The sequence below is a fragment of the Barbus barbus genome, assembly GCF_936440315.1.
Source record: "Barbus barbus genome assembly, chromosome: 49".
NCBI classification, from domain to species: Eukaryota; Metazoa; Chordata; class Actinopteri; order Cypriniformes; family Cyprinidae; genus Barbus; species Barbus barbus.
This window is the reverse complement of record NC_136727.1, coordinates 22,440,202-22,453,563: the sequence shown is the minus strand read 5'-3', so window position 1 is coordinate 22,453,563 and position 13,362 is coordinate 22,440,202. Positions and strand designations below refer to the sequence as shown.

General features: G+C 42.0%; 1 protein-coding gene across 2 annotated transcripts in view; it reads right to left on the bottom strand.

Annotated features, from left to right (window-relative positions):
• Positions 1 to 13,362, bottom strand: part of LOC306867767 (inositol hexakisphosphate kinase 1-like) — a 95,358-nt gene that overhangs the window by 17,895 nt on the left and 64,101 nt on the right. For both annotated transcript variants that reach the window (XM_079413628.1, XM_079413629.1), the window contains exon 4: positions 12,242 to 12,423. In XM_079413628.1, the coding sequence (XP_079269754.1) occupies positions 12,242 to 12,423 (182 nt within the window). The remainder of the gene's footprint in view (positions 1 to 12,241; positions 12,424 to 13,362) is intronic.

Below are 13,362 nucleotides of genomic sequence, written 5' to 3'. Positions count from 1 at the left end.
AAGAAGGACGGAGGGCTCAGACCATGCATTGACTATCGAGGCTTGAATGATATCACGGTAAAGTTTCGCTACCCACTGCCTCTTGTCCCAGCAGCCCTCGAACAGTTGCGAAAGGCAAGATTCTACACCAAGCTAGACTTACGCAACGCCTATAATCTGGTCCGAATCCGTGAGGGAGATGAATGGAAAACAGCCTTCTCTACCACTAGTGGGCACTATGAGTACTTGGTTATGCCCTTCGGGCTCGCCAACAGTCCATCAGTCTTTCAAGCTTTCATGAACGACATCTTCCGCGACATGTTGGACAGATGGGTAATAGTTTACATTGACGACATCCTGATTTATTCAGACACTCAAGAGGAACATACCCGACACGTCCGATCAGTTCTCGAGCGATTACTTCAACATCAGCTCTACGTAAAGGCAGAGAAATGTGAGTTCCACCAAACCAGCACCTCCTTCCTAGGATATGTAATCAGTCAAGACGGAGTGGCTATGGATGACAAGAAGGTTCGGGCGGTACTCGACTGGCCACAGCCTCAAACAGTAAAGGAATTACAACGTTTCCTGGGGTTTGCTAACTTCTATCGACGCTTCATCAGAAACTTCAGTTCCGTCGCTTCTCCGCTCACCGCTATGACCAAACGCAACACATCACGTCTGAGCTGGACGCCCGAGGCACTCCTCTCCTTTAACAAACTAAAGACTCGTTTCACCACAGCACCCATTCTGCGACATCCTGACCCAGAGCGCCAGTTCATCATCGAGGTCGGCGCCTCTAATACAGGGGTAGGGGCCATATTATCCCAGCGACAGAGTGAGTCCTCGAAGGTTCATCCTTGTGCTTTCTTTTCCACAAACTTTCTCATGCTGAAAGAAATTACGATGTGGGCAATCGTGAACTACTAGCCATAAAGTTAGCAATAGAGGAGTGGCGCCACTGGCTCGAGGGAGCCGCACACCCCTTTATCGTTCTCACAGACCACAAGAACCTAGAATACTTACGCTCAGCTAAACGTCTGAACGCCAGACAAGCCAGATGGGCACTGTTCTTCACACGATTCCACTTCACGGTGACTTACCGACCAGGTACCAAGAATACTAAGGCTGATGCACTCTCCCGTCAGATTGAGGATAGCAACCACTCAGTCCCCTCCGAGAACATCATTCCCGAAAAGCTTCTGCTGGCTCCCGTTCAATGGGATATAATGACCGAAATCGCTCACGCCAATCAACAGACTCAACCTCCCCCAGAATGTCCTGCCAACCTAGAATTCGTTCCAGAACCTTTCCGTAAACCACTTCTCACTCAGGTTCACTCAAATCCCAGTTCAGGTCACCCAGGAATCACGGCTACAGAACACCTCCTACGAAATCGCTTCTGGTGGCCCACACTCTTTACCGACACAACTGAATTCATTCACAACTGCAATGTCTGCAACACAACTAAATCACCCAGACAATTACCTGCCGGCCTGCTGAAACCATTACCCACACCTCGACGTCCTTGGTCACACATCGCAATCGATTTCATCACTGACCTACCCAACTCCTACGGTAACACCACCATTCTCACCATAATTGATCGATTCTCCAAAGCCTGTCGCCTCATATCTCTGCCCAAATTACCCACGGCCCTAGAGACTGCCGAATTACTATGCAACCAAGTGTTCCGCTACTATGGCCTGCCTGACGACATCGTCTCCGATCGAGGTCCCCAATTCACCTCAAGGGTATGGAAAGCCTTCTTCAAAAGCCTGAATGTCAATATCAGACTCACCTCAGTTATCATCCTCAATCGAATGGCCAAACCGAGCGCCTGAATCAGGAGGTCATTCGCTTCCTCCGCTCCTACTGCCAAAATCACCAGACGGAGTGGAGTCGATATCTGATGTGGGCAGAATATGCTCAAAACTCCCTGACCAAGCCGGCTACCGGCATGACTCCCTTTCAATGTACCCTCGGATTCCAACCGCCAATGTTCCCATGGTCAGGAGAACCCACCGAACTACCCTCGATAACTGAGTGGCTTCGACACAGTGAGGAGATCTGGGATCGAGCTCACACCCACCTTCTACGAGCTGTCAGGCGCCAGGAGGCTCAGGCCAACCAACACCGACGACCGGGCCCTGTCTATCAGCCAGGGCAGTGGGTCTGGCTCTCGACCCGGGATATTCGCCTCCGACTTCCCTGCAAGAAACTCAGTCCCAGGTATGTTGGGCCATTCAAAATTTCTAGACAAATTAATCCAGTATCCTTTCGATTAGAACTGCCCTCTAATTATCGTATTTCTCCCACTTTTCATGTATCCCTACTGAAACCCGCTGGTGGTCCGGGAGGGGCGTCTGAGGAGGGAGCCGAGCCACAGACTCCCCCGCCCATGCTGGTCGACGGCGAGGAGGCCTATCGAGTGCATGAACTGCTAGACTCCAGACGCCGGGGCGGCGCACTACAGTATCTGGTCGATTGGGAGGGGTACGGTCCGGAAGAGCGATCATGGGTCAACGCAGGTGATATCCTGGACCCCACTCTCACAGAGGAGTTCCACCGATTGCACACGGGAAAACCGGCCCCTCGACCCCGTGGAAGACCCCGGCGTCGTTTACCTCCTCGCGTCAGGAGCCGCTCGCAGGGGGAGGGCTCTGTTATGATTGAGGCTCCCGTCACGCCCCCTCTGCACCACCAGAGGGAGCCATCCCCAGAGTACTAGGAGGAGCCTTAAGAAAGTTCACCTGAATCCCAGGATCCTTGTGGAATTCTACCGCTGTACCATTGAGAGCATACTCACGAACTGCATCTCAGTATGGTACAGCAATTGCTCCGCATCTGACCGCAAAGCACTCCAGCGGGTGGTGAAAACTGCTCAACGGATCACCGGCACCCAGTTAACTTCCATTGAGAACATTTATCATAAGCGCTGTCTGGGCAGGGCAAGAAACATCATCAAGGATGCCTCTCACCCCAACCATGGACTTTTCACCCTCCTTCCATCCGGCAGGTATTACAGGTGCCTACGCTCTCGCACTAGTAGGCTCAGGAAGAGCTTCTTCCCCGAGGCTGTGACACTTCTGAACGCCACACCACCAATCTAACCTGCACCTGCTTATTACTGCACTGGTCACAGTACTTTACACACATGCATTTGCACTACTCATATTTTGCACAGACTGCACATTGTTAAAGTTATTACACTATAAACTGTCTAAAGTTGTTACTATACAAAGCACAGTAAACTATTTCTATAAAATATTGCACTACTGCTATTTTGCATAGAATACATTGTTCTATCAATACTTTGCACACTCATCCAGCTGTATTTATTTATTACCACTGTTCTCACGTTTCTGCTGTTCATAATGTGTATATATAATCTGTAATCTATATAATCTACATTGCTCTGTTCATAATGTACATACAATCCCTACATTGCATTCCTATTTATATTCTGTATATACTCTGCTCAATACTGTATATAGCAATTCCACTGTACATTCTGTAAATCATATCTTCACTTACTCTGCACTTATATGTATATAAAACACTATATTCTTGCACTTCTGGTTAGATGCTAACTGCATTTCATTAGCGCTGTACTTGTACTCTGCATAAATGACAATAAAGTTGAATCTAATCTAATCTAATCTACTAACCTCATTCGAACTCAGTTTCCCATCATCCCTCATACCTGGGCCTGATTGCCTTGCCACACCTGCACCTCATTCACACACATGCATATAAGCAGCACACTTCCACACACACACCGCGAAGTCTTGATTTGCCCTGGCTGTCATTTCCGAGCGTTTACTATCCGTGTTTACTTTGGTTGCTATCTCTGCCTGGTTCATCGACTCTGTGATTCTTCTCTGGTTGCCCCGACTTGGATTGTTACCCGGACTCTGATTGTAAGCTGCCTGCCCTGACTATTCTGCCTGTTTATCTGACTACGATTTCTGCCTATTCTACGTTGATTCTACTGCCGGTGATTTACCCTGTTCTGTCTGACTATTCTGAGAATAAAGAGCTGCAAATGGATCCCTCTCAGTCTGATGTTTCGCAACACCTAACCACACTGAAGCCGGATCACTGGAAGAGAATTTGTTCCTGAGCTTGTCAGAATAATTCCTCTTTGCCACTCTGATCTCCTTTTCCAGTGTGTATTTGGCCTGTTTGTACAAGACTTTATCCCCCTTTCTGTGAGCATCTTCTTTGGCCTGACGGAGCTGTCTGAGTTTGGCAGTGAACCATGGTTTGTCATTGTTGTAGAATAGATGAGTCCTGGTAGGAATGCACATGTCCTCACAGAAACTGATATAAGATGTTACAGTCTCTGTGAGCTCGTCCAGATCATTTGCCGCAGCTTCAAAAACAGTCCAATCAGTCAGGTCGAAACAGGCTTGTAAATCCCGCTCAGTTTCGTTAGTCCATCTTTTAACAGATCTTAATACAGGCTTTGCAGACTTAAGTTTCTGCCTGTAGGATGGAATAAGATGAACCAAACAGTGATCAGAGAGTCCTAAAGCTGCTCGTGGAACCGAGTGATATGCGTCCTTTATTGTTGTGTAACAGTGATCCAATATATTACTGTCTCTGGTGGAACATGTGATGTGCTGTCTGTATTTTGGCAGTTCATGGGAGAGATTTGCTTTATTAAAGTCCCCGAGAATGATTAAAACAGAGTCCGGGTGTTGTTGTTCACTCTCTGTGATCAGATCAGCGAGTTTCTGTAAAGCTGTGCTCACGTGCGCTTGCGGTGGAATGTAAACACTCACGAGAATGAACGAGCAGAACTCCCGCGGCGAATAGAACGGCTTGCAGTTAATGAAGAGCGTTTCTAGATCTGAGCAGCACATCTTCTTTAACACAGTTACATCTGTACACCACCTCTCATTGATGTAAAAGCACGTCCCGCCGCCGCGCGATTTCCCCGTTGATTCTGTGTGCCGATCTGCTCTGATCAGCTGGTAATTAGGCAAATGAATCGCGCTGTCCGGTATGTCGCCATTCAAACAGGTTTCCGTGAAACACAGAGCAGCAGAGTTAGAAAAGTCCTTGATTGTCCGGGAGAGCAGAAGGAGTTCGTCCGTTTTGTTGGGTAGAGAGCGGAGATTCGACAAATGGATGCTAGGTAACGCCGTTCTAAATCCGCGCTGACGAAGTTTCACGAGCGCGCCGGCTCGCTTTCCCCGTCTGCGCCTCCTGTAGCATTTGACCAGAGCTACGGCTCCACCAACTACAATGTCCAGCAAAATGTCCGAAAAATCAAAAACCGGTAGAAGATTTTGTGGTGTGTTCTGCCGAATGTTCAGCAGATCATCCCTGGTAAAACTGATCTTATTTGAAAAACAAAAAACAGGAAAAACAAACAAAAACAATACAAACACTGAGGAGCAATGCACAATAGCTGCCATCAGCGGCGCCATGTTACTATGCTATGCTATATTAGTACTAATAAATGGCTAATATTCTAGTAATATGCATGCTAATAAGCAACTAGTTAATAGACCCTAAAATAAAGTGTTGCCAATATTTCTGTGTTATGTATCCCTCTGTGTTGTGTGTTTAACTTTTCTGTTTGGAAGATAACTGAGCCTTTAAATCTCCTTGGTAAATGTTATACAAGGTATACATAGTCACTTTAGATGTGCTCACACAAATAGATGGCTGGCAACTACCAAATGTTTTATAACTACCTGACTTAATCATGAATTACAGCAGGAATATAAAGCATTTATTAACACACTGAGCAACAATTATCATGTGTCTAAACAATAAGATTTATAAATGTACATTTAAATAGTTTATTAATCATTTATTTAGACTTTCTAAATGATCTTATGAGCCACTGACAACTCCTAAATAACTGGTTTGTAAATAACGTAATAATTTAGAAATGATAAATTGATTGTTAATAAAGTATGAAAATACAATTATTAAACATTATAGATATGCTCAAGAACAAAACATTTATAGCTGTATTTATATAAACTGCTTACTAATGCATATTAATGTTGGAACAATGCTTTATAAAGGATGAATTGACTATTTACTAATGCTTACCTAATGATTCATAGCATGCAGTTATTATAAGGTGTTACCAGCTTTTATTTATATGTTGAATACTCAATTCTGATTGCCTGGAATGGATGTGTTAAAACCTTTAATGCACAGTAGTTCCAGTCAACTCTTATCAGTAAAACTAACGCTATCGCACGACCAACTGTACATATTTTATAGGTCATTCGTACAAATTCATACCAATTGGCAATTCATAAAATACGTACGTTTTAGCAAAAATCATATGAATTTGTACGAATTTGTACGCTTGATGATTATCAACATTATCAACTAGGGCTGAACGATTAATTGCATTTGTGATAAAATCGCGATATGAGAGAATGCGATTTTTCAAGCGCAGAGGCTGCGCTTACTCTGTCACGTGACACACGAAAGTAAAGAGGTGTGTTCGACTTGAAGATCGATCGGTGTATGACATCAAAGTACGGCGAGAGAAAGCCTAAGCAATGGCGCCACCAGGGGGTGGCCAGGGGTGGCCATGGCCACCCCTGGCCGACTCCTGGCCACCACACTGGCCACCCCACTGGCCAGTATAAATTTTAGTAGCATCAGTTATGCATTTCATCCCTAATGCACAGTCAGGCAGGCATGAAAACGCGCGTTCTTAGCGCGCGCTTTGGGATTATGGCGAACGCGCGTCGGAAACGCACGGTTTTGTGTATCGGTTTTGTGTTTTGTGTCTTCGACGTGTGATTTCCTATGAAACGCGCGTTCTTGACGCGCGCTTTGGAGTCACCAAAAACGCGCGTTTTTGACGTGCGTTTATCATAACAGGAAATGGGCGTCGAATGCGTGCGTTTGGAGTCGGACAAAACGCACGTTCTGAACGTGTTACAGGTAAACCACACAGGCAGAGCAAACGTCTTTTGAAGTATCCACACAGGCGAAAACAACGTGCTCTTTCTGTAGTGTTCTCAAAATGGCACGCATCAAAAGCGTGTGCTGACTTCATTGCCCGATTCTGTCATGTGCCCGCTATATCCTCCTGAGACCCCCCCAAAAAAGCTTTTTTTCATGTCATTACATTGTTTAGAGCATTAGAAAAAAATGGAAAATTACAATTTTTGAAAAAATATATTTTATTCATATTTTTTTCCTAAAAAATAAAATGGCATGAATAGACATCAAAAAGGCAAAAACAATGGGATTTTTTTTTTTAAATCACCAATACATTTTTAGGGTTTATAGTTTTGGTGTGCCACCCCAAGATTTTAAGTGGCCCCATCTGGCCACCCCAATGAAAAATTTCTGGAGGCGCCACTGAGCCTAAGGTGACGCCCGCAGTATAAGCCTAAGTAGCCTGAGCCTAAGTAGCTCTCGCAGTATTTGATGACACGCAGCGATCAGTCTAGCTGTGCTGCTTCAAGTCGAACACATCTAAGCAGTCTTCAGAGGAAGTCTTCAGTCTTCAAGTTGGCACGCTATGTTGACAAGTCCACGGTTTGCGGTCTTACATATCATGCAGAATTGACACCCTACATGTAAATGATATCCTTTGTTGTTTTTTCCTGTCAAAATAACGGAGTTGCTTTGGAATTCATCAGCTTTTAAGAACTGCCGGGTTTTCCGGTAGTGGGCGGGACTAATGCGCAAACGTAATCTCATTGGCTGGCGCTCACCTATTATCCTCCCTGTTTTGATTTCAGCGAATCAGTTTGAGCGAACACAGACAACCTGATTAATATTCATTAACCCAGGAGCTCAATAATCCTTAGTGCGTTTTATATTGTTTTTATTAGTAGTAGAATTCGTAGTAGTTTTATCTTGTCAGTATTATTTGTAGTTTTTTCCTTTTTTTTTTAGAAACACTAAATGACAAACAATATCTTAAGCACCACCACCAGACCTAAGTTCAGTCAACATGACAAATATGCATTCATACTTGGTTATTACTATATACTATATGGTATATACTAAAGTTCTATCATTATTTAATGCTAAATTATCATAATATCATATAATGTTTGACTGACTGATGCTAAGTGAGATATTTAAAAAAAACTGTGCCATTTTCCAAACATAAGCTTTATTTATTTTTTATTTATATATATAAAAAAACAAAACAAAAAAAAAAACAATATATATATATATATATATATATATATATATATATATATATATATATATATACTGTATATATATATCAGATAATTAATATTAGTCTGGTGAGTAAACTAAAAACAAATTACAAGCCAATGGAGATTCTATTGCCAAGAAAAGGGTTGATAATATTTACAATAATCAATTGAATTTGATAGGTGTCTCTCACATTGTCCCACAGAAACATTAAAATAGTGTAGATTAGTGTACAATGTTTTATAATAATAATTTATTCTATTTAGTGACCATTTCATTCATTTAACATTTAAAATTGGGGGCATCCAAGTTATTTGACATATTTGAACATTTAAAAAAAAGAAGAAGTAACAATAGTTACTTTCCCTGGTGATTAGTTTCTTTTATAATGAAGTAACTAGCAATATAACTAATTACTTTTTTAAAGTAACGTGCCCAACACTGCATACTATACAATGATTTGTTACTTGTCTTTGTTGAATACAGAATATAAAAAGCTTTAAAAAAATAATTGCATATTAAATTGCAATATTGGTAAAAAAAATAAATCGCAATTAGATTATTTTCCAAAATCGTTCAGCCCTATTATCAACACATCTCTCCTCACAGGCATCTTCCCCACAGCATTCAAGCAGTCTCGGGTAACCCCACTGATCAAAAAACCTACATTAAACACTTCTCTTTTAGAAAACTACAGACCTGTCTCTCTCCTTCCACTCGTAGCGAAAACACTCGAACGAGTTGTCTTCAACCAGCTCTCACTGTTTCTTTCACAGTACAACAAACTGGATGCTAAACAGTCAGGCTTCAGGAGTGGACATTCAACAGAGACTGCGCTACTCTCAGTCACTGAAGCCCTGCGAATTGCAAAGGCCGATTCCAAATCATCAGTCCTCATTCTGCTGGATGTTTCTGCTGCTTTTGACACTGTCAATCATCAGATCCTCCTGTCTACCTTCTCATCACTGGGCATCACAGGATTCTCAAACAGCGAAGTGGAATCCCAATCTCACCGGTAGATCCTTCAGGGTGGCCTGGGGAGGGGAGGTATCCAAACCACATCAACTGGTCACTGGAGTTCCTCAGGGATCGGTTCTTGGACCCCTCCTCTTCTCCACATACACAACATCACTGGGTCCCATCATACATGCACATGGCTTCTCCTATCACTGCTATGCCGATGACAAACATCTCTGTCTCTCTTTTCAACCAGATGACCCAACGGTAGCTGCACGGATCTCAGGCTGCCTGGCGGACATCTCGGCATGAATGAAAGAACATCACCTACAGCTCAACCTGGCAAAGACGGAGCTTCTTGTGCTAAACAGTCAGGCTTCAGGAGTGGACATTCAACAGAGACTGCGCTACTCTCAGTCACTGAAGCCCTGCGAATTGCAAAGGCCGATTCCAAATCATCAGTCCTCATTCTGCTGGATGTTTCTGCTGCTTTTGACACTGTCAATCATCAGATCCTCCTGTCTACCCTCTCATCACTGGGCATCACAGGATTCTCAAACAGCGAAGTGGAATCCCAATCTCACCGGTAGGTCTTTCAGGGTGGCCTGGGGAGGGGAGGTATCCAAACCACATCAACTGGTCACTGGAGTTCCTCAGGGATCGGTTCTTGGACCCCTCCTCTTCTCCACATACACAACATCACTGGGTCCCATCATACATGCACATGGCTTCTCCTATCACTGCTATGCCGATGACAAACAGCTCTGTCTCTCTTTTCAACCAGATGACCCAACGGTAGCTGCACGGATCTCAGGCTGCCTGGCGGACATCTCGGCATGAATGAAAGAACATCACCTACAGCTCAACCTGGCAAAGATGGAGCTTCTTGTCTTACCTGCCACTCCGACTATACAGCATGACTTCACGATTTAGTTAGGCTCATCAATGATTGCCCCATCTACTTCGGTCAGAAATCTTGGAGTAATCTTTGATGACCAGCTGACCTTCAAAAAGCACATTGTAAACACTGCTCGATTCTGCAGGTTTGCACTACACAACATCAGAAAGATCAGGCCCTTTCTGACAGAGCATGCTGCACAACTTCTTGTCCAGGCCCTTGTCGTTTCCAAGCTGGACTACTGCAATGCTCTTCTGGCTGGACTGCCATCAAACACAATCAAACCTCTACAAATGATTCAGAATGCAGCGGCACGACTGATCTTCAACGAGCCCAAAAGAGCGCATGTTACACCTCTCTTCATCTCCTTGCACTGGCTACCAGTGGCAGCTCGCATCAAGTTCAAGACACTGATGCTTGCATACAGAACGACCACAGGCTCAGCACCATCCTACTTCCACTCACTATTACGAACCTACATTCCCTCCAGAAGTCTGTGATCTTCTAGTGAGCGACGCCTTGTGGTACCATCACAGAGAGGCTCAAAATCCCTCTCCAGAACATTCTCGTTCACCATTCCTGGCTGGTGGAATAATCTTCCCACCCCTATCCGGAATGCTGGATCCCTGTCAATCTTCAAGCAATCTCTTTCGGCACTACTTGACTTCATCCTAAACTCAAAAAAAAAAAAAAAAACTTAATCTTTCCCTTGCTAGCTTTTACTTATTTGAACAATGACTTGAGACTTGGCGTTACGAGCACTTCCTCTCGAGATGAATCGCTTCTTGTATTCTCCAATTGTAAGTCGCTTTGGATAAAAGCATCTGCCAAATGACTAAATGTAAATGTACGAGTGAGGTTGTACGAATTCGTACAAATTAGCCACCTCGTAAAATATGTATGAATTGCCGTGAGATCGGGCTGGTAAAACAGGCTTCAAACTAAAAAGCTATATTATATTTCTTAGCAGTGCCGTTACAGTAACAGGTAACAGTACTGTTTTTGAAGTAACTAAATTTGCAGCTTAATTTTTTGTAAAGAGATGCTAAATGATAGCTGAAGATTTAATTATCCAATATTTAACAAATTTCGAAAACTTTTGTAATTAGTCTGTGAAACATTAGTCTACAGACAACGAAAATTCTGGACTGTGGTATTCGTGATAATCTCATTGGCTGGACGTTCACTCGTATTGCTGGACAAAGCCATCGAAAAGAAGAGTGTGTGTTTCCCATAAGCCCATTAACTTTGACGAGCTTGACAATGTTATCACAATCTGACTGTCAATCATTTCTAGCCAAAGCCTTTCATAGAAACAAACAGTTCTCTCTTTTGAGAAGCAAACTAAATAATTTATGAATTTAAATTACGTGAATTTAAAATTAGAGTCCTAAATACATGAACATCTGCTTTCTGTTGCTCAGCTTGTGGCAAAAAATTTCACTCTACTGAAAAAAACACTTTCCTCCTTCCTTTGATACCAAATTAACACGAGAATATTTGTGTATGCCATAAAATTTACTCTTGCCTGCCTCAAGTTTTTTGGATATAAGACAAAAAACAAAGGTAATAATAGTAGTCTTTCCACTATCAGCTATACTGTTACATATCACTATACAGTTTCTTAAACCTTTCTTGAGGTCAAATTTAAGCACTTTACAAGCATTTCACTTTTTTTTCTTTGCTTTTGCAGCACTTTACAGCTGTGGTGAATTACATATTTACATATACACGTACTTCATCATATTTAATTAGATTTCATTATTTTTACGCTCAACTGCGTTTTTTTGGAAAATACAAACCCTGATGACATATGGAACCATGGAACCATGAAAGCAGAAGAGTAGTTGCTAATTGCAAAACGATTTACATCATGCATGATTTTTAGTGTTGATGCATTGAGTTAAGGTTAACAAACGACTGAATAAGGTTTAGGATTTGGTCTTCGTTTCAACCATAACTTGTGTTTTTCGTTTTTAAGTCACTTTGTATTGATGTCGGGACCGCTCTCCCATTTTATGGCACACGTGAAAGTAATTAGGCCCTCTCTAAATTATTTTATCTAAAAAGCAAACTATTCAGTCAGGTAGCGTATTACTACAATTATAATTTCAGCAAGAAGTTTCAAGCAATTCAATATAGTTGACTGCTTTCCAGAAAGTAAAACTGAATTTCTCCAACTACACACTACAAACAAAGCTTCTGAATATACTGTGCTGTTTTAGAGCAGGATACTGTAGAGTTTCCTATCTTTGGAGTCGGAGCGCATGCGGCTGAGCTGTTGTTTGTGGCAGCGCAGACTCCAGGGGTTGTGGCTGATCTTCTCTGAGCTAAGGGCGCTGTTGCTGTCCAGCATCTGGAAGGGCACATCTGAATGCATCTGTAGGTCCAGAAGAGGACTCTTCAACTCCTGCAGACTACACAGACACACTAATTACCAACAATTCAGAGCATGACTGTTGAGAATGTTTTGTTATTGTGAAACTCTTAAAATGAATGTATTTTATGCTGATTCATAATTGATGTGTTTGGAATTTTTGTTTTGCCATTTTTCATGAATAGGGTAGGCCTACACCTTGAGGTCATGTTACATTTATATTAAGTATATTACATTTTATAAGTATTAGAGGTTCAAATATGATTTTGTTTTGTATAAATTTACGTATTTTGTTCTCTTCCACCTCTGAGGTCTTGACCCTTGCAACCAGGGCTGTTAAAAGTGTTAGTAAAATTAAAAACATAAAAAAGGTTTTATTAATTGATTATATATATATATATATATATATATATATATATATATATATAACAAACGGATTCATAATTAATAAAAAACTATAATATATAATTTTCACTAAAATAACACTGATTGCAACTGTATCCAACAATTAAATCAGACAGTGTAACGTAAATAAGTAGTAAAAACTGTGATAAACAAAGCTTAATGATTTTGAGCTGGGTTCCATCAGCATAACAATGAAAATTTATACCAAATTTATGGAAGATTTGGCCTAAAGGCAATAGATAAATAATATACAGAAAAGGGCCCAAAACTGAGCCCTGAGGCACACCACTAGTGATCTAAAACAACGTAACATAACATAAATCAGACAACGTAACGTAAATTATTAAAAAATTTGTAGTAAATAAACAAAGCTTAATGATTTTGATCCTGCCCTAAATGTGATAAGTGTCAAGGTGCTGAGGGTACCCTGGGGCATCTTTTCTTTTCTTTTTCTGGTCAGAAACTTTCCATTTCTTTGCTAAGGTTGATATTTGTGTTTTAATACCAGATCCAATGACAACAATTCTTGATCCAAAGATACTGACTGCTATCTTGTCATTAGCAGTGAATTCTG